Here is a 21,621-nt window from a genome sequence, read left to right on the forward strand (position 1 = left end):
AAATCACTTAAGTTAGAAAAAAATATATATTTCAATTATTTCCTCAATCGATAAAAATAACTTAACAGCACACTTTACTTTGATCTCCTTTATTTCCATATACATGTAGGCGGCTGAAGTATCTCTTACTGTATTCACATTGTATTACCGTATTACTGTTTTTGTTGTGAAAATCAATTGTTCTTTTGCTCTTGCCCTTAAACCACAGAGAGTGGATATCTGCAGGGTCAAACAAGCATGAAGTACATGTACAATACATGTATTCCAGCAAAAACAATGCAAGAAAATGATTCATTATATTGATGTCATAGCAGACCAGTCTACATATTTCAGTGCAAAAAGATACAATGCAGAATACTTTCTAAAAAAGATATTTCTAATATATCTGTACCATCACTTGGCACAAAGGCCTTTTGTGAATATGATTTTTCTTATCCTAAACGGTGAACATAACTCCTTGAGCGTAAACGAGAAAATAGCCATATCATATTTCCACAAGCTAGTCATGTTTCAGGCTTTGTGTCTGTGATCCTTTCTTGTACTCCAAATATCAAAATGTAATCCTAAATATGGAAGGTGCTAACAGCTTTGGCCACACTACAAACTCAATGACATTTACATTCATTCAAGCTCATGAAACATAACATCCCACATCCCATTACTTCAAGATTTGAATAATTGGAAAACAAGGGAAGCAAAACCTCTGAACTAAAACAAAAGGGAAAATTAAAGAATAATCTGATTTCAAACTCTTTCTTAAACTTGGCGAAACTTGCTTTATTGATGTGGCATAACTGGAGGATGCTTATGATTTTTCCTCTTTAACAAGAGCATCCATTTATGATTCTACCATTTTTAAAGGTTAGGAAAAATGTTGGAAAAAATTTACGTGATCCTTTGCTAATCATAGTGATGTTCTTCCAAATAAGTCAACATTATTATTTTAGTCTAAACAACTGCTTCAGGAAACACTGGCCACCTTCAAAAAGAGAAATAACAGCTCCGTCGTGTTCTGCTCTGCTCAAAACAATCTATAATCTTAATGATAGAATCTAATATGAAGCAGTATCAAAAACATGAAAAGACAAGCATAAAAAAGGGGAAAAATAAGGTAGACGCAAAACCAGACGGGGGGGAAGAACAAGATGATGATGTTAAGAAAAATTCAAATGTTTTATTGTGTATCTTGGCTTGGTGATTATTAAACAGTGAGCAGAAAGTGGGAAGCACACTGGTCTGATGGGAAGAGGAAATTAGGGGGGTGTTCTTTTGATAGCTAGGGCCACCTGACGTCACACCAATTTTCAAGTGGGGCAAAAACAAAAATGTATTTAAACTACAAGGAGCATATTCTAAAAACAAGCTGAACATGTTGTACTAAAGCAAACATGGGCAGTAAGACGGTTGTAATTTCCAAGTCAAAATCAGCAACTAAAATGTAAATATCAAACACCCGAGGTTAGGTTAATACGTTTTTGTCCTGGTTGAGCGTCCGCTGATATTTAAGTTCCCCATCATCATGCAGGTTGGTGAAGGAAAAGGGTCAGCTTGATGGATGTGTGGGCTTTCATTAAAGAAACATGTCATTTCTAGAGTAGAGGCAGTACAGTATATGCCTGCAGGTTTTCTGTGATTGACTGCTGTAATCCGGAGCCGTTTCTCTTGAGGGTGATGAATGAAGGGCTGATTGACAGGTTCAGGTGTCATCAGGGCAGAACCCCATCCTCCACCTTCCCCCACTTCCCTCCTGCTAGCCATGGGGCGTTTAACCAAAATTGTGCAGCGCCAGGCGGAACATGTCATTGGTGCAAACCCAAGCCTCGTTAATGTTCTTCAGGATGAAGCTCTGATGGAATCCCATGATGGGGTCATCATCTGCCTAGACAAAGCAGAAACACAGGAGACTTTAATAAATGGAGGCTCTCATACATCTGCAACACTACATTAAAGAGAACGGAATCAAACCTGGGGTAAAATTCAAATGCTGTTAAACTAAAAACATGCAAGTTTTCAGACATGTTCAGCAAGTTTCAAAGCATATTAGTTCAGCAAAGTAAAGACAAAAGCTGCATTAAGGAACCATGACTAATTAAAGGCTCGTAGTCTGTCACAATATTAACTTTTTTCCCAGCTAAAGACAATGTCTTGACATAATTACAGCATACTTTGGTTGATGATGGTGAAACGAATAAAAACATGACAAAATCTAGTCCTGAATTTAAATGATCTTCACTAATGAATCAACACATGTAGAACAATGACCTAAAACAAGGCATACCCTATTAAATGTAATGTAAGCTGGCCATATATTAAGTTATTATGACCATGTTTTTATTAAATACACACATGCCATATACTGCTGGAGCTTGAACAAGCACCGGCTCATTTGCATTGAAAGGGGAAGACACAAAAATAATGCATTTTGGATCATATCCTAAAAGTGGCAATTTTAACAAGCTATAAAAAAAAATGATCTGTAAAGTATTTTGAGTAGCAGAACATGGACCCTTCTAATCCGATCATAATAGGACTAGAAGCACAATCAGAATAAAAATGTTTAAAATGTTTGACTAAAATTTCGATTGGATTGTAAGGGGTGGTTTATCCCTTTTGTAATCTGAGCGAGAGGACATGTAAACACTTGATCGGATTGAAAACCGAAACTGGAAAGTACTGCACGTGCGCAGTGACGTACAAACAGTGTAATGACGTATGACGCGCGGGACAAGGTGTTCTTCCTAGTAAATAAAGTGTCATAAATAAGTGTCCTGTAATTATAAACCTCCCCTTTCACTCAGCGTATGTGAAGTGGAACACGACCACGTCCCACCAGTCCTCGTTTAAGACTCTCATCAACAGACGTCTAGTTTTGAGTGCGGGAAGAGGCACTTTTACAACTTTTTGTTTTTTTGCTAAAGTAAAATTAAGCAGCACAACAGTTGCGTAAACTGTGTAAAACAATAATCACAATCCTGAAACATTTTCAGCAATAATGTTTGGATTTGAAATTAAAGTAATGCTACTGATCCCGTGGCTGTATATCACATATTCAACATTAATTGTATTTGTGGCAGTGATTTAAGTGGGCGGGTACGCACTGGTACTCCGTACCGCCACTTCCAAATATAGCTCGAGCGTACTGCCACCTCTCCGTGCGCCCAGAATGTGCTTTTAGCGTACCGGTACGCTCATTTGGACATCTGTTTTAATAGAGGTTTTAATCTTTTGCAAGCGTTGCTGCTTTTCAGAGCGCCCTTCACAATGCATGCTTTCTAAGGGGCCGTTCACATATCGCTTTTTTTGCATGCTCAAGTTCGTTATTTCCAATGTAGGCGAGCGGTATGCGTGCTCATAATGGAAGTGACGATGCGCTCGTTTTTTCCAGGCGCGTCCACACCGCACCGAGTTAAAAACATCTCAACTTTGCAGAATGCCGCAAGCGCACCGTGGGTCATATGACAAGAACTAACCAATTAGCTTCATCCTTTCCCGTAACAACGCTGAAAGCTCAGCCAAGATGAAGGAACAGCTGTTCATAGCTGTATATGGATTGCCATTTTGAAATAAATCTAGTAGCAGAGCTACTGCAAGCGATTTTTAGAGCTGCAAATCCATTTATCCTTTGCTGAAATTTCCGCATCTTCACGGAGAGAGCAGGTCATGGTTGTAAAAGGAGTATGTGTGATACAGGTGTTAGTCACCACTCACAGTTGGTGCTGCTCATTAAATTAAACTTTTTTCAAATTAAACCTCACTGTCATTCATGTTACCAAAACTGGCCAACATTGAAAATGAATGACTTTCGTTTGTTTTATTGCTGCAAAGCGCAAACAGATTCACAAACACACCAAGCAAACCTGCATGAACAAAAAGACATGTCATAGCATTCCCACTACTAAATATATACAGACACTTGATCTGAACGCAACTTAAAGCTGTTAGTAGAGAGGCCTGTACGGTGTGCGTGAACCCAAAAGGACACTGATCCTTACAGACATTAAGAAAAGGAGGAAAGGCCATGTGACTCCAGAGAGTCTTTAAGCTCAAAGGTTGTGCAGGGCAAGCCTGAAGACTTCATTGGTGCAAACCCAGGCAGTGTGGATACATTTCAACAGAAAGGTCTGGTGGAAGCCCAGCACCTGGTCATCGTCCGCCTGACAGACAAACACACATACACTACAGCTCTGAAATGCTTATAAAATCTTTCAGAATACGCAGTATTGTCACATTAGGTGGAGCAAAAGGAAAATCAAGACAGGCTTAACCTGCCCACGACCACTCTCTATTTAAATGCCACTATGATTATACCAGAATATACCCTCCTAGACCTTATCACATACATATTTGTTTGAAGTGTTCACCTCAAGTGCTGCTGCAATAGCATATCTGTCAAAGGTCAAAATTAAATTTAGAAAATACTTACTTTTAGTTGGCCTACTACCATACTCAGTATGCAGCTATCAGGGGTAGGCTGATGGTCTTGTGCGGTGATGCTGTGAGCTATTTTTGTGAAGGGCAGGGTCTGAAAAAAAGGTAAATACAATATATTACTGATTAAGTGAAAGTGACATTCAGCCAAGTATGGTGACCCATACTCAGAATTTGTGCTCTGCATTTAACCCATCCGAAGTGCACACACACAGAGCAGTGAACACACACACACACACACTGTGAACACACACCCAGAGCAGTGGGCAGCCATTTATGATACGGTGCCCAGGGAGCAGTTGGGGGTTCAATAAGTCGTGGTATTGAAGGTGGAGAGAGAACTGTACATGCACTCCCCCCACCCACAATTCCTGCCGGCCTTTCGATTGGGAGTCAGACTCTCTAACCATTAGGCCACGACTTCCCTGGAATATACTTCATATCTTGCCATATTGGAGAACAAGACGGCACCACATATGGCTTAATGTTTCTGTTAGTTTGTCCTGACTGAGGTTTAGGGCTGGGTACTGAACTTCAATGCCTTTATGGTATCAAAGAAAAACTTTGATACTAAGAGTTATTTATCTTTCGGCGCCAAATTTCGGTTCCAAAAGCAAAGCAGCCGTTTTTCTTTTTTTTTTGCCAAGCGGCTGTGTCTGTGTGAGCTTGTAGAATACGTGCATGTAAGGACCTAAATTCGTCGTGATTGGCTGTCCACCCCCACGTGACGTGACTGGGAGGATTTCTGAAGATTATCGCAGTCACACAAGTGTAGCTGTTTTTTCTCAAAACTTTTCCGTTTTACAATGCCAAGGAGGTCTAAAGTGTGGCTACACTTTATAAAAGTGGATGCCGAGTCATCAAAGTGCAACATATGCAATAAGAGTATTGCATCCAAAGCTGGCAATACCACCAATTTAATGAAGCATTTGTTTGGATGAGTGTTTTGCCCTCCTTCCCTGTTTAGTTTGGTATACTCCATTGTGTATCTTGAAACACACCCCCTTACACGTAGTCTAAAAAACAGAGAGAGAGAGAAAGATTTATCCGGTACAGCGAATTTCTCTAAGCAGCAGGCCACTGTATACGTTCACTTAAAACATAACCGACTCTGTTTACGAGAATTCTTTACAGGGACAATTATTTTGATATAATTGTGCGATTATGTGTTCATTCAGAAGTTACGATACGCGAAAGATGAATTCATTCAATAAAATTATTATTTGTAAAGATAGATTCAAAAGAATCATCGGTTCACTAATCGGATCGTGAACTTGTATTACCAAGCCAAAGATTATCTATTATTGAACATCTCGAATGAATAAAGACTTCAAGTTCATCTGTAAAGCACATAAAGTTATCGTTTGAGTTTATAAACTTCTGTTTCATGCATGATTCGCAAAGTGTGAGTTCTAGAAGAATGTTTGTGTCTTGATGAGCATGTATCACTCACTAGGAGTCGCTAAATGAACAGCTGTCAGCTGCTGTTCTTTTTTTTCTTTTTCTTTTTTCTTCAATGGAGGATCAGTTGCACTATTGGTTAAAATCCCAAAACTGTTTACTTAAATATTAAATTAATAAATCACATCCAAACAGGGTCGTTTGCGCTATGATGTGGTGGGCTGCTGTGTGCAAGAAAGTCCAGGGCAACTTTTTGGTCCCAGTCAGCCCCTGAATGGCGCACCCCTTTCCAAAAAGCACAACCAGTTGTATTAATAATGTTATCCTGAGTGTGAAGAGTTACCAGAATTTTTTTTAATTAAGGTGAAAAATAAAAGTTTTGTGTTTAATGTATTTGTGTTGATGTTGAAATGGATTTTAAAACATATGGTATCGAAAAAAGTATCGTTAGGAACAGGTATCGAAACTGAGGTATCGAAATTGGCACCGGATCAAAAGATCTTGAACAATACCCAGCCCTACTGAGGTTTTTCAAAAACTATAAGTTTTACCAGGGATTAACTGCTAAACATTTGACAGTACACACCACACATCTTCTACTGATTTTTGATTACTCTGACGTTTAGCTGAACATTGTAGTTGGTGGAGCAGTGGTGCTGTTCAAGCATTTTATGTTGTGCAAGCGTGGGAAGTGAGCCAGGGTTCTCATCAAGCTCCTACAGCTTTAGAACACAGCTGCTTAGCATCCATCTGGTGAATCAGCTAAATCAGTAATAAGGACTATAAAAAAAATGGACTAAATGAAGCAGAGCAGGATTTACAAGCCTGTTTCGACAGCACTGATTGGAGTGTTTTGAAGCTGCTGCCACCAATCTGGAAGAGCTCACCGATTCTGTAACATCATACATCAGTTTCTGTGAAGATATGTGCATCCCTACCAGGTCCAGGACTCATTTAACTTACAACTAATAACCGTGGTTCACTGCAAAACTCAGACTGCTCCGTCAGACCATATAAGACATATAACATATAAAGGGCTGGGGACAGTCTTGTATAAACAGGACAAAAACAGTAACAAAGGAGTTCAAATTGGCTAAGGAACTCCAAAAAGCTGACGGTGACCCTGCATAAGTGTGGAAAGGACTGAAAGACATCAACTACAAGCACTGTGAAGAATCAAAAACTGGCAACAATTTGAATGAGTTTTACTGCAGGTCTGAAAAACCCTGTTTCACACCAATTCTGACCTTCTCTACATGGATCTATTAACACCTCCAGCACAGTTCCTCTTTGCTCGGTGCTACAGAGCACCAAGCACCAGAACAGCTAGGCATAAGAACGGCTTCATCCCTCAGGCAATCGATCTCATGAACAATTAACTTGCCATTTTTTATTTTAACACACATACTTTTTTTCCCTTGAATTTGTACATTACACACCTGTACACACAAATACCATCCATTGTCTACTTTGTATATTGTGTATTTATTTTTCTGCATATTGTTATTAGAGGCCAACCAATTTATCGGTTTTGCCGATTAATCGGCACCAATAGTTGATTGCTGGAACAATTGGTTATCGGCAAAAATCCATGCCAACAGTTTTCCGCGTTTTGGCCTTTGCTGGAGCGGCTGATAAGTTTCCCGGGTTGGGTCCGTTGCTGGAACAGCAGAGAAGGCTCTGTTTTCATTATACAGTGTGAGAGCGGCATTTAGTGCTTGAAATCACTGACTGCACATTCTGTGGGTTTAGACATGTGAAGCTGCGCGCTGAACAGAGTGAGACACTTCAGACAGAAAATCCTCCTTAGAGCACAATTCACATAGTTTTCCATTAAGTTAAATTATATTTGCCCCGAATCGTTGTTAATGTACATAATGAAATACATATTGAGCATCTCCATCAAAACGTTTGTCTTTCTGTGGCTCTAATAAAGTCTGTATGCTTCACTTATAGAGCTATAATATAGATCGCTCTTTCCATTTGCTTTGTTTTTTTAAACACTGAACTTCAAAATTATCTTTGGCTCATTGTTCATTCTTGAAGTAAACTTGTGTTCGTTTGGTCAATAAATAAACTGTTTTAGACCACTGGTGGAGTTGTATGTGTGTGTGATACAGGTGAATTCTCCTAGACTCAGTGCTGCTCTTTTATTTTGATTAGACAATCATTAAGTGCTCAATAATAGAAGTAAACGATGATCGAAATTATTTATTTATTTATTTTTATTTTTTTATTGGTTATGGCAGCACGTTGGGCGGCGCCCTGATCTCTGATTGGTTAGCTTCCCACTTGATGCCTCAAAATACGTAAGAAGACAGATAATCATGGCCTCAAAGTCACATAGTGATGGCTGGTTTCCCTTTGAGAAGAACAATGAAAATACAGTTCAGGGTAAGATGTGCAGCACCAAGCTGTCACACACATCTACAAAAAAAAACAATGCGCTATCATCTAAAATGTGTACATAAAATATCTGGCGATAACAGAGCGGCAACTCAGACGAGTATTGAATCACTTGCCATAAGACCTAAATGCAACGCAGGCAGAACCGAGAAGACGACAAAGCTGTTCGCTGAAATGGTGGTGAAAGATTTGCTGCCCATTAGTTTCAGGGACAGAGAAGGTTTAGTGGTGCCTGGCTGTTCCTGCAACATCTGTTCCAGCGGAGCGAATTTATTCCTCTAAATGTGAACAGGCTGCGCCCTCGGCTCTCATCTGAGCACGTAGAGCACCTTATGTTTTTGAATAGACATTTGAATGTTTCACCGGTTGTGGTAAATATAATATAAATTTTTTTTTAAATAATAATTATTTTAGTTTTGAGTTTTAGCCATAGTTGCTATTTGGTCTCTGTTTTATATCTTATAATAGTGGTTGGTTAAACTTTGTGAACTTTTTTCTTTATCTTTTAAAAACTACGTTTCACCGCTGGATCAAAATATGCTGCTAAAGTTATACTGGAAGACAATGTTTTGTTAAAAAAAAATGCAGTTGAATAAAGTAGCTAAAAAAAGAAAAAGTATCTTTCTGTGTTAATTTTTAAATCAAATAATGAAATGGTCTTTATAAAATAAAAATGCACTGGATATATTTGTAGCCTAATTAATTTAAACATATTCGTAGAGATGACGAAATCAATTTGTTTGTCATAGTTTTTATCTATATTTTAAATTGTATTCAATTATTTAGCAATAATCAGTGATTTCCATGCTGGTAAATAATAATGTAAAGCGCAATCCGAGTTACACTTTCGGTCAAGTTCACATCTGCATCGGCGAATTTTTTTCAGATAAAAGTTGCAAGAGCTAGTGTCTGATTAATTAACATGAACAATTATGCTGAAATCGCTGCATATCAGCGATTCGTTTCATGCTCATATAAGCAATGCCCGATAATGATATTGCTCTTAAATGTTTTATTTTTCTATTATAATTGTTATTATTTTATTATTGATGTTATAATAATGCAGCCAAGCTTTTTTTGCCGTCATATTTGTGGGCATAATGCAATTCATATGTCTTCGAAAACGCGCAGGTGGTTTATGGAAAATAAAACTTAACTTAATAAAACTTAATTACAACTATTAAACTTAATAACGTAGATGAAAATATAGCACAAATCTGCCATACATTTATAATGAGAACTTTATAGGGATCTATAGTAAAATCTGTCCTTGCCCATCTTTCAGCGCGCTGTCATTAAAACGCATCAGAGGGAGCTCTCTCTCTCTCTCTCTCTCTCTCTCTCTCTCTCTGTCTCTCTCTGTCTCTCTCTGTCTCAGTCTAACGCATAACTTAGCATTTTATTGTGCTGATACAAGTTGTAATGTTACGTCTGTATCTCAGTTATCTGATTTATCATAGGATGTGTCATAGAATTAGCTACCATTTATTGGTATACTCTTCACCTCATGCAGATATTTCTTGCTCCTTTATTAATAACATTGCTTCATCAGAATCATAATCTAACCTGTTCTAATCATGTGTTCATGTTTTCATACAGATTTTAATGTCAGATTTTTTTTTTTTTTTCATTTTCATAACAATCTTCAAAAAAAATTCCATTAAATACATTATGGCCATGCCCCGCATAAGCCCCACCCCCGATTAATCGATTAATCGTTTTTGAAACCTATCGATGATCGAAATGAGAAATTTCCCAAAATGCCCATCCCTAAATAGAAGCAGTTAAAGTGTGAGAGTATACATTGAGCTGGTATAATTGTAGGGACCTATGTTTCCCGCGATGCAGAAAACGCAGACGTAATCGCAGAATCCATTCATAAAAAATGGAATTCACAGATTAACATGTGACGCTCACTGAGATTTCAGCGTCTGCGGTCTGACTAAATGAGGACAAAAAAAAACACATGAAGAACATCTCCAGAACTGCTCTGTGAGTCACTTCATGAGCATTTGACCATTTGATTTGAGCAAAAGCAACATATCACATGCACATAATTGTAAAAGCTACTCATTTATTTTGCAACCCGTCAAAATAAAAGTCCGATTTTGAAGTATATTGTTCAGTAGAATGTACATGTACATAGCCTACTACTACTACTAAAATGAAAAAAAAAAACATTTTTTAAACGTTAATGTTTGCTTAATTTTAAGTAATTAAAAGATAAAATAAAATTAATGTTTCATGCCTTGATTTGATGACAATAAAAATTTCAATACACAATTTTTGAGGGGGAAAAAATAATTAGGCTTCTTTATAAAAATAAAAAAAAAGACATGCTAAAACAGAATTTGGTAACAATAAAAAAATATGGTGAGAAAAAATAAAATATTTCATAGGACCCTAATCATGTAATTTTTGTTTAACTTTTATTAAATTGATTTGAAAATGTATAAGTTAGATGATTTTATTTAATTGGTCTTTATGATTAATAAACTTTAGTTTAACTATTAAAAAAGGAGTGGAGTAAAATTAAAGTGGAAAAAACTGAATCCACAAAAATTAAATAACAGAATTTGATAATAAATAAAATGGCATTTAGGAAAAAATTAACTGATTTCATAGGGCCCTATTAGAGTGTTGTAATTTCAACATTTACTATTACTGTTATTATTATAATTATTATTATTACTACTATTAGTATGGTTCAGTAGCGTTTTTCTTTTCTTTTTTTTTGTAAATAAAGCACTATTATTTTTTTTCAGTATCCATTTTAAAAACGATTGGTTAATTAATCGGTATCAGCCAGTGCGGTCCAACCTTGCTATCGATATCGGCAAAATCCAATATCGGTCGACCTCTAGTTGTTATTTCCTGTTTACTTAACCTATTTGTATTATCTGTGTCTTGTCACTGTCCTTCTTGTCTGTGCTGTGGAAGCGTCGGTCATCAAAACAAATTCCTCATATGTATAAAAACACCTGCCAATAAAACTCTTTCTGATTCAGATATACAATACATGTGGTAATTAAACATCTGATCAATATTTAATTGGGGATGCACACTATATGGTCAATTTGAAAGATTTTTTGCTAATGGTATTTACTGGTATTGGTTGATAGTGCGAAAACTCCCACCCTCTATTTTAACAAATGAATTAGAAGATATGAACCCTAACTTATCAAAAAGCCAACTCTACCAAAACGCACGCAAATACTTACAGAAAGCTTTTCGACAATTGCTGCTTTTCCCTGGAATTGCTGACCCTCCCACGTAAGGCATGACGCATCAATCTAGGACAAGGAAAAAAAAAAAACATATAGTTGACCTAAAGCCGCCAAAAAGTAGACAGCAGAGCAGTAATGTCACCAGTCTTTTAATAAATACATATTAAATAATTTATATACTAAAATATACCTCAACATAAGTATTGTTTAACATACACGTGATATATCATTTAACATGTGTTGCTGAAAAAATAGGATCATGTATAAGCACTTTAGGCTTTTTTAAAGGTCCAGTAGAGAACCACATTTCTGGCCTGAAAAGATTCCTCTGCTGAACACACGACAAAACTTGTTTGTTACTGGGCATCTAGCGTCACTCTGCAAGACATAAACCAAGTGACGCTTTGAACTCTAACATGAAGGAAAGGCAGAGACACTGAAACATTACTACTTGACATCTCTCTCACTAAGAGAGAACTATCCTGCAGAAAAGAGCTTAATACAATACTCACATATATCGATCCAAGTTGAGTCCTGTCAGTGTCAAACAGCTGATAGTAATGTTGCACAAAGCTGGATCCTATTTGTTCCCAAATCGGCTTGTCTCCCATTCTGATTTACCCTGCTACAGGCACTGGTGGAAAGACAGAATAAATGACTCCATGTATATGACAGACTGAGGGTTGACAACAACTGACAAGACAGAAAAAAACCCCTGAAATTTTCATCTACATTTAAAGGTGCACTGGCTTTTGAGCCAATAGTAACCAGCGAGTACTACTGGTCACTATCGTTTGTTTTGTGTTTGTTACACTATTGGACTTAAGATGTACTTTTGTTTGTAATTGAGGGCATCCATCGCACACTGATTGAAAGCAATATGTGAAGTTAATTTATCAATTGCATGATATGGTTGGTCATGTGATAACAACATGGAAGAGCTCAAACAAGCAAAAAAAAAGTGCTCAAAATTATAAAAAATAATTAAACTGTCAGTAATAAAAACTAAGACAAATACAACAGAATAAAAAAATATACAAATGAAACAAACTGTGCTTTAATGTTTTTTTTTATGCAAGTATTAAGCAGTATGATTATTTCATTTATTCACTATACCATTTAATGTCTTGTCTCAGTTTGGCTCTGACGTGTATTTATTGCAGTTTATATGAAAAGGTTCATGTAGCGTGCTACAACCTCCTACAGAAACAAATAATCAAATGTAAAATAAAACATAGCCCACTGTCACTTTAAGAGCCACACGGATCCAAATTACCATTACACGCATATTTTCATTCTCAAGTCTTTACGTTCATTTGTTACATGACAAACGAAGGTATATATGAAAAAAATCACCAACCGCAACATTTTGACACATTTTTGAGGTATAATATGACTTCACATGTCCGAGTTGTGTTCCGCCTCTGGGCTTAGGCTATATCTCTTCCTGAGGAGCACCCTAAGTTCTCTTTCACGCTTTTAAAAACATGATTAAAATATACTTCGATAAATCAAGCACGTCCCATTCTGCTAATGTCACGTTACATGGTTTTACTGATTTGCATGGGAAATTGGGCTTTTATGCATGAAAGAAATCATACCACTGCAAAAGGGGGCAGAATGGGGCCCAATAATCGTTTTGTCTCTATTATTGTATTTTCATAATTGTCGGGAGGCCAAAATTGAAATTTAATTGTTTTTTTTTTTCGATTAATTGCATAGCCCTGCTACAATGCTCATGATAAGTTTTGTTAACTCAACAGTAAGTAAATCCACCTCACCAGCTAATTACTCTTCAACAGCGACACTATAGAGCTACCACAAAAACAGAAGCTCAAAGACAAAATCCTAAAAATGGCTGTGCGCTTAATATTTTTATGGCACATAAGGTCTATCAGCTTTATAGTGGGCAAAAAACATTAAACGTAGATCTGTCAAGAAGACTGTCAAACTGTCAACAAAATCACACAAAATTTTAAAGGCCAAACAGATCAGGCCAAAAAGGCTTGATTAATGGCCCATTTTCACCCAGGATGATAACTATAAAGATAACTACAAATAATAATTGTTCTATTTCCATGAGAATAGGAAAGTCCACACCTAAAAGAATAACGACAAAGAGGAATGATATTGTTGCAATCATTTTTTTTTTTCAGCCGATGAATGATACTAAAATTGAAAGCCAATCAGATAATGGTACTGATAACATTAGAGTTCACATCAATCCACAATAACAATAATGTTTATTATTAAAGTTATATCTAAATGTTTGAGTTCTTTAAAGTTGGAAAGACGAACATTGACTGTAGGTATTTTTATAATTTATCATACAACATAGCTCCAACATTGCTCCCATGTGTCACTATTGCTATAACAGTAGTGCGTACCTTACCCTATTCTCTATTCTTTTAGATTTAACATTATTTTTTCTTCATCATTATAATTATTGTCCTTCATGTGAATGGGGCTTAAACTCCTTTCCATTTAGAAGCACATGGAATTTAACACATTCCTGCTCCACCCTTTTAAAAACTCTATACTGATTTGTCAGCAACTTTTGACTGGTTAATATATCATGTGATTGGGCCATAATTCACTTGAGCCTTTCAAACTTACACATAAATAGTCTTATATCCATAGTTTCCACTGACATCTAACAAGTAGAGTTCTGGAATAAAATGTGTCTTTAGTTATTTAGAGCAGTTGATGACAAATCTAGAACTACACCTTCTTGCATACGTTAGTAATTGTTTAAATGGCTATCACTACACTGACCAACCTAGTTTGATTACTGACAAATTAGAAAAGTCGATCAAAATGACACTTACATTGATGACTGACATATAAAAGCATTCGGATGGATTTTACGGACTCTTAGCACTAGTTGGTCGGTTAGCAAGTTCTAACTTCATTTAAAAATCAATCGGTGACCATATGAAGATGTCCAAATTGAGGTTAAAATCATTTCCGTCAAACTACAGCCACTATCTAATCAAGAATGCTACTAACGATTAAAAGTAACCATGCTAAGATTATTAGCTAGCTTTCAATGGCTCGCTGTAGACTGATTCATTTTAGCTTTAGCCGCAGACGTGCTAACACTGGGCTGTCTGTCTACAACACGCTCACCGGCTAAATAATGATGCGATGAAGTTGTGTTTTACGTTGAAGTGATCCTTGCTTTTTGAATATGGACTCGGAGTTTGAACAGTAACGATCCACGGTCAACTTGGACCAAACGCACCCTCGTTCCGTTCTAAAAATACCCCAGAGCCATAAGAGCTGAGTGCAGGCGCGACACCCTAGCGCGGCCCGTGCACGCTCCTGTCCTATAGGCGTGTCCTATTCGCTAGCCTTTTCACATTATTCTTGACAAAAAGCCTCAGTACTACGTTACATAAAGTAGTTATAAAGTAGTCATCTGCAGCGTAAATGCAACGTTAACTTATAAATAATATGTGGTCATCATCTTACCTCCGTGAGCCCTAAACCGATTCCCCGGTTCCAGTTATGGCGACTCCAGCGCGCGGAGAACAGAAGTTGAGCGGCCTCTTCAGTTTGAGCATGCGCAAAGCGCTTACACACTGCACTGCTTTGAATTTTGGTTCTTGACAGCCAGTCGCAAACGGAAGGCTGCAACCTACCGAGGCTGCATGCTTCCTAGTTCAGGGTCGTGTAGGCTTTTACTGTCTATGCTAGAGACCTCCTCGGCATTAAACGGTAGAATGAAACAGTCTAGTACGTATGCGTGGCTACGTCACATATGTTCCCGCTCTGTCGTGGCACAAAAACACTAATAAAGCTTAAATTCTGTTCTGTTAAATAAAATTACATGTGCAGAAAATTTCAGTTTAGTTTTCAATTAGTCTCACAAATGCAGTGCTTCTTTGCATTTACCATGTGAAAAATGGAGCTCTTGTTTATAATAAATTACATTCAATTAAATAAAATAAAATACATTAAATAAAACTGACAAGCAAATAAATATAAAGGTACCATTTACTGACCTGAAAATAAGTAATCTGTAGTGGACAGTACAAATTAATAGAGCTTCGTTGATTTAGATATAAAAGATCAATATAACAAGCATGGCGGTAACTTTTCTTTTTAAGCAAAAACATGTTAAAGCAACATACAGAAGCATTTTAAATTATATTTTAAAATAATTGTATTACTGTTTCATTCTCGATATGTGATTTATCTAATTACATAACAATATGCAAACTATGAATACAGAGGTGTTTCTATACCTTAGTGCTGTGGTTGGTTTGTATATGTAGTAGTGTGCTATATAAAAAGATTGGAAATGTGCTTGTAACAAATGGTCATCGCTTTGGCCCTGCCCTTTTTACATTAGCCACAGAGAGACGCTGTAGCACAACTTCTGCGTTCAAAGCTAGAGCTTGTAATTCACACCGCTTTGTCTGAAAAAACTACACTGATATTCCAGTCCAGAGTTTCAGAATCCAGTGAGGGATGGATAGTCTTGAAGGCAGCCCAGAGGTGCTCTGCATCCATTTCTCTACATTGAGGATACGCAAAACAGGACAAAACTATGACATTTATCGAAATCTAAACAGGATTAGTTAAATGTGGCTTTTACACTGAGATCTCTTATAACTTATTCTAATTTTGTAAACAGTTTGATGGATGATGATCTTTCACCCTTTGCATTCCAGTTGCACTCTCAGCTCACTGTTGTACTGCGGCCTCTCAGAAGTAGCTTGTTTTTTAACTAGACTCAGGAACACTTCGTGTCTTCCAGTTGTGTCCTGGAGTGAGAACAACATGCACACAAAACATTATGTTGTTTTAATATATTTATATATACAGTAGCATTCAAAACTTTTTAGTCAGTAGGATTTTTTTGGAAAGAAACTATAAAGATGCCTATAAAAATATTTCTAATACAAATAAACATTGATCTTTTGAACTTGATATTTGTCAAAAATACCTGGAAAAAAAATTATTAATTAAGCATCACAACTGTTTTCAACACTTATAATAATAAGAAATGACTCTTAAGCACCAAATCAGCCTATAAGAATGATTTCTAAAGTATCATGTGATAGACAGCTCTGCCATCACATGAATAAATTACATTTTTTAAAAGTTATTTTAAATTGTAATAATATTTCACAATATAATTATTTTACTGTATTTTTGAGCAAATAAATGAAGTCATGGTGAGCACAACATTTTTTTTTAAATACCGTTCCCAAAACATTTGAATGGTAGTCACTATATTAAATATAAATTATGTTGTTAAGCAAAAACATCAAACTGACCTCTGCATAAAGTGTCTGATAAGCAATGCACACTCCATTACCATCCATTACCAAGCCTTCTTCAATGCCTCACTGAAAATAGTATACATAACATGTCCTATGATAATAATCATACAACAATCATAAGTTGTCTTTTATAACTGACTTTATTTGCTTTCTTCAGCTTGGATGTGCCCTGTGAAAAAACAACTTTACGTCAGCCAAGCAAAGCTGGTTTAGGTCATTTATACCCTATGTTTAACTTCTTTTTTATTATTTCTTTTTATATTTAGACTAAATATATAGCATAAAGTTGATTTGTCAAAGAGATTTCTTTCTGCAATAATCCAAACACCACTGGAAAGATTGGGTTTTAAGTTTTTATTGAGAGAACCAGGGTAATGCTAACCTCAATGTTGGCCTACAAAAATATATCATCACTGAAGAGCTCTATTGTTATTTTTGACATTAAGAACACTTACAAGACCACTGAAGAACTTCATTTTGGCCGGATTGACGTTCAAAGAGCTCTTTACATCGCTCACTGCCTCCTAGTATGTCTACAACACATAAGATTATCTCAAACATTAGCTTAACTGCACTATATAAAGAACAGATATGACAGCTTACAACTGGAATATTCAGATACTGTAACCTGAACATTGTTCCCAGTTTGGTGGGGGAGTTATAACAATGTGTTTGTTATCTGAGCCATGTTGCAGCCCAGACTGATTGGAGTGTAACACTGTTGATTCGAATAATGTTTAGTTATCAGTTTATGATTATTTATTTATCATTATAGACCTCTTTGAAGTCTGTTTCTCTGCACAAGTACATGATGATGAACCTCGAGCGGTGTGTCATACTCAGACTTGAATTGGTCAAAGTCTGTCTGTAAGGTTTCCAGCTAAAAAAAAAGGAAACAATTCACATTAAATATGATTATCAAACACATATCAAATAGATTATTGTCTTATTTATTTTTAAGCTCCATCTAGAATTAATGTTTAAGAGTCATTCTTTTGGGTGTTTGATTAATTGAAAGCATTCTTGCTGAAAAATATTCTTCATTACAAAATGCACTGACCCCAAAGTTTCAAATCGTAGTGTAGATAAACAAAATCATAAAAATAACATAACAATATAATAGTTTAAATATTTCATTCTAACATACATAAGTACAAATTGTATGTATGTAAGGTATATTGGTAAATTGATTATTCTGTACGTAAACTAATATATATTTTTCTTCTCCATACCTTAATTAAAGTCTCCTCATGAATATGATTTAGTCTGGTCATGGGACCACATCACTGTATTCAGATTGCAGGCGGTTAAGCTGAACTTGGACTTAAGATGGGTGAGATCCTCTCTACACACCAGCAAAGCCATTTTCAGCACCACAGGATCCTCAGATTCGTCCTCTGTGAGGAACAAGCAAAGTTTCTCTCAAACCACCTCCTCTCTACTCGACCTTCTGACTACTGCAACTCACTCCTGCCAATCAGAACTCTGTAAAAAGCTCCAGCCCTGCTAATATTTATCATCTTCAAATAATCTGACATCCCACCTCTACTACGCTTCCTCCACTGGCTAGGGTGACCAGTTGGTTATTGCCTAGTTGCAGGGTAGTAGATGTGATTTAGCACGAAAATGCGGGACACAAGTGAAAGAGTTAAATTTATTACTATTAGACTATGTAATGTTGATTGGATGATAACTTGCTTTATATCATCAATAGGCTTTGTCAATGGTGACAATTTGACCAGGTTTAAGTGAAAGGCTATAGGCTATATTCAGTCTAATACATATAATGAAATGATTAACAGACTAGAATGTAATATAATCACATTTTATATTAAAATACATTTCCTTAAGTGGCAAATAGATTATTATTATTATTTTTTTTTTTATTAAACTATGCAAACATTACATGTGTTCTACATGTGTTCAAACATTACCAGATTCAGTGCATCTTGAACTTGTGTTATTATCAGGATGTTGTTATCTAGCATTGTGTCCAGAAAAGAAATCCTGCCTGAACCATGATTCCTTTGCTTTGTTTACGTCTTGCAGGAAAAGAGACAAAGCTTGCAATTTCAAGACTATCCTGCATTTGGTGGTCACCCTGCCATTGGATCCTTATTCTCATACACTAAATTCCAGTAATAAAGCTTTTGTTTCCAGGTTTGTTTATTTTTTCAGACTCTACTACTTAGTTTCATTAGTGTAACCTTCATTTATAACATTCATTACTACCATCATGTTCAGTATATTGGGTAGACTGCAGCGTACGATTGTACTCATGTATGCATTATGGAAGCAGCAGTGTTGTTATTGTTAACTACAACTAAAATGTAATTATTAACAATTGTTTTCAGCTATTTAATTAAAGCTTAAATAAAGTAAAATATAAATATTATATAAAAGTATATTGAAATATAAAATGACAAAAAGAAAAACAATTTACGCTTTACACTATACTGTAGCCTATCGAGAGGTCATGATTGTTGTTAACCGCTATACATTTGTCAAATACTGACAAAACATCCTTTAACCACTCAGAATAGTGAATAATCGAAGGAGGCCAGATCTTGACAAAAGGACAGACATAATAAATGAGCTCCACCTGAATCTGCAGAGCAGTCTGTTGTTCTCTCATACTCTCAATGACACGCTGCAGACGCTGACTCTCTCGCTTCAGAGTTCGGATCTCTTCTCTTTCCTGAACTCTCTGCTCCAGAATCTTCTTTTCACACTGTTTCGACACAAGCACCAGCTTCCCCCGCAGTGGTAGCAGGTCCCTGATCTGTTCACGAAGATGCCCTGGGGGAGACATTAACACTTTGATTAGAGTAATCTCATCTATTATTTTCCTCATGACTTATTATTGACCAATTGAGTTCCATTAGCATTTAACTTTACAGGTTTTGGATTTCTATATATTGACTTTGCTACAGTTTATGTTTTGAAGGTGATCGGCATACATTTTTTGCATGTTTTACATTAACATATATATAAATATATACTTTTATGTTGTTTTTTAGCATTGTGTGGACTTTTTAATTATGTGGATACATTTAATTTACCAAAAAGACAGTAAAGACTTTAAGCATTCTTTTTAAGAATTATATTTCAAATAAATGCTGTTCTTTTGAACTATTCATCAAAGTATCCTAAAAAAAAAAAAACATCAATGGGTTCCACAAAAGTATTAAGCATTTTCAACACTGATCATAAAAAATGTTTTTGAGCATACATAATAATGATTTCTGAATGATTATGTGACTTTTTCTAAAGATCATGTAAATGTACCTATATTAAAATAGAAAACAGTTATATATATATGTATATATATGTGTGTGTGTGTGTGTGTGTTTTTGTATCAAATGAATGCAGCTTTGGTCAGACTCAGCATAAAATGGTTTTTTCACATACATAAAAAAAATCTTACTGACTTCAAACTTTTGAACCGTAATGTATGCTAAAGCATAAGAGACCAATACAAAGTGGGATGTATACATACAGTCTGAGCTCTTGGACTTTGAGGCCATGTGTATCTAAAGCTTCTAATTCTCACTTCAGATGACACTCAATCTGCTCTTAGAAATGAGGTTTGGTAAGAGATCTGCAGCACATCAAGTAGACATTAGGATCAAAGTATGCAATGGACATGGAAGAGATGCCTAAACCATTTTTAAATTTTACAACTAACGTTACTGGAGTACTAAAATGAACACCGAGATGCTATGTGTTGTCCTTGCCATACACATTATTCAACTTTTTTAAAAGTTTGACCAGCTAATAGTATAGATATATCTGTAAATCAGCTATTAGATATTTGAAATACTATCAAATATGATTTTTTTATAACTTACTTAGATATCCTTCTAGAAATGTGTCGCAGCGATCCTCTGCTAACGAAAATAACTTACATGCAGTTTGAACATGGGTTGAGAAGTCAAACAGTGACAGCAGATACTTTATCCTAATTATTATTTTTATTTTTTCTATTATTATTTTTCAAATATATTAACAGCTGTCACGCTGCAGGCATATTAACTTAAGGAAATAATAAAAAGATGACTAACATAGAGAAAATGGCAACCATTTTCATACAATTAACTATATACTGATATGGTTATTTTAAAATAATATCTTAATGTACAAATATTTTATTGTACATATTTACACTTGACTAACGTTACTGACTTCTGTCGCTTTATTTGTCACTTCTAGTCATCAAGGTTAGAAACGTCATCGATTCTGAAATGTCCTTGACTCTTGCCTTTCAGAGTGAAACAGCGATGGCAACTGTAGTTATCTCAACGAATAAACATCTTAAAAATAATCCACAGCAAAATTAGCAGCGAACGTCTAACTGAAGCTTCAGCAGCGTGGCATTGTTGTTGTTTGAGAGGTGGTTGCTATGATACCGGTGGACCCTAAAAACTACCTTCAGTTTATAGGCACCCACATCGTGCCTGCATGTACAATAATATGTGACTTCATCGTCTAAAACATTATACGTGTCGCATTAAATTCGCGTATACGTGTTAATGTATAAAAACGTTATTTGATAAACATTTATAATGTCTACTGCGCTGGTATGATATAAAATATGTGTTTTTCATCACGGCAGTGAACGCGAGTGCTACTGGATTGCACCACCAAGTGTCTTATTTTTCTAAACCCGTCTGTTTTGACTGAAGGAAACTTAACTTGTTGGGGGAAAAAAAGTCTTGTTAGAGTATTTTAATATAACGCACTTGTTTATAACAGTAAACTTTAAATTAGCAGTAAAAAAAGTCCTAAATTAATATATATATATATATATATATATATATATATATATATATATATATATATATATATATATATATATATATATA

At 35.8% G+C, this 21,621-nt stretch overlaps 2 protein-coding genes across 9 annotated transcripts in view; both read right to left on the reverse strand.

Moving 5' to 3' along the window:
• Positions 1-752: 752 nt before the first annotated feature.
• LOC113061586 (nuclear transport factor 2-like) lies at positions 753-15,083 on the reverse strand. 4 transcript variants are annotated; one of them, XM_026230815.1, is made up of 6 exons: positions 14,937-15,014; positions 11,975-12,096; positions 11,734-11,840; positions 11,457-11,528; positions 4,424-4,522; positions 1,150-1,879 (listed from the first exon to the last, which is right to left on the reverse strand). In XM_026230815.1, the coding sequence occupies exons 3-6, from the start codon at positions 11,827-11,829 to the stop codon at positions 1,766-1,768; spliced, it is 381 nt and encodes a 126-aa protein (XP_026086600.1). In that variant the 5' UTR covers positions 11,830-11,840; positions 11,975-12,096; positions 14,937-15,014; the 3' UTR covers positions 1,150-1,765. The 4 variants fall into 4 exon arrangements, with proteins under 4 accessions (XP_026086599.1, XP_026086601.1, XP_026086600.1 ...); XM_026230814.1 differs by lacking the exons at positions 11,734-11,840; positions 14,937-15,014 and adding an exon at positions 14,592-14,737 and having other exon boundaries at positions 753-1,879; XM_026230813.1 differs by lacking the exon at positions 11,734-11,840 and having other exon boundaries at positions 14,937-15,083.
• Positions 15,084-15,257: 174 nt separating this feature from the next.
• The window catches only part of LOC113061585 (translin-associated factor X-interacting protein 1-like), a 35,110-nt gene continuing 28,746 nt past the window's right edge, over positions 15,258-21,621 (reverse strand). For 2 of the 5 annotated variants that reach the window (XM_026230808.1, XM_026230809.1), the window contains exons 4-6: positions 19,359-19,555; positions 16,128-16,234; positions 15,258-15,984 (exon numbers count right to left, since the gene is read on the reverse strand). In XM_026230808.1, coding sequence (XP_026086593.1) covers positions 15,873-15,984; positions 16,128-16,234; positions 19,359-19,555 — 416 coding nt within the window. In that variant the 3' untranslated portion in view covers positions 15,258-15,872. Of the gene's footprint in view, positions 15,985-16,127; positions 16,235-17,095; positions 17,637-17,988; positions 18,154-19,358; positions 19,556-20,255; positions 20,900-21,621 lie in introns of those variants that run through there. The other 3 variants (XM_026230812.1, XM_026230811.1, XR_003278382.1) reach the window with 3 other exon arrangements.

This window comes from Carassius auratus, chromosome 43 (assembly GCF_003368295.1).
Source record: "Carassius auratus strain Wakin chromosome 43, ASM336829v1, whole genome shotgun sequence".
NCBI lineage: Eukaryota > Metazoa > Chordata > Actinopteri > Cypriniformes > Cyprinidae > Carassius > Carassius auratus.

Excerpts from the sequence above, each read along its gene's own strand:
- LOC113061586 (XM_026230814.1), bottom strand. The coding sequence starts at position 12,073 with ATGGGAGACAAGCCGATTTGGGAACAAATAGGATCCAGCTTTGTGCAA. Across the intron at positions 11,529-11,974 it reads CTCAACTTGGATCGATATAT|ATTGATGCGTCATGCCTTAC; the intron begins GTGAGTATTGTA and ends TCCTTGTCCTAG. Across the intron at positions 1,880-4,423 it reads TGGTAGTAGGCCAACTAAAA|GCAGATGATGACCCCATCAT; the intron begins GTAAGTATTTTC and ends TGCTTTGTCTAG.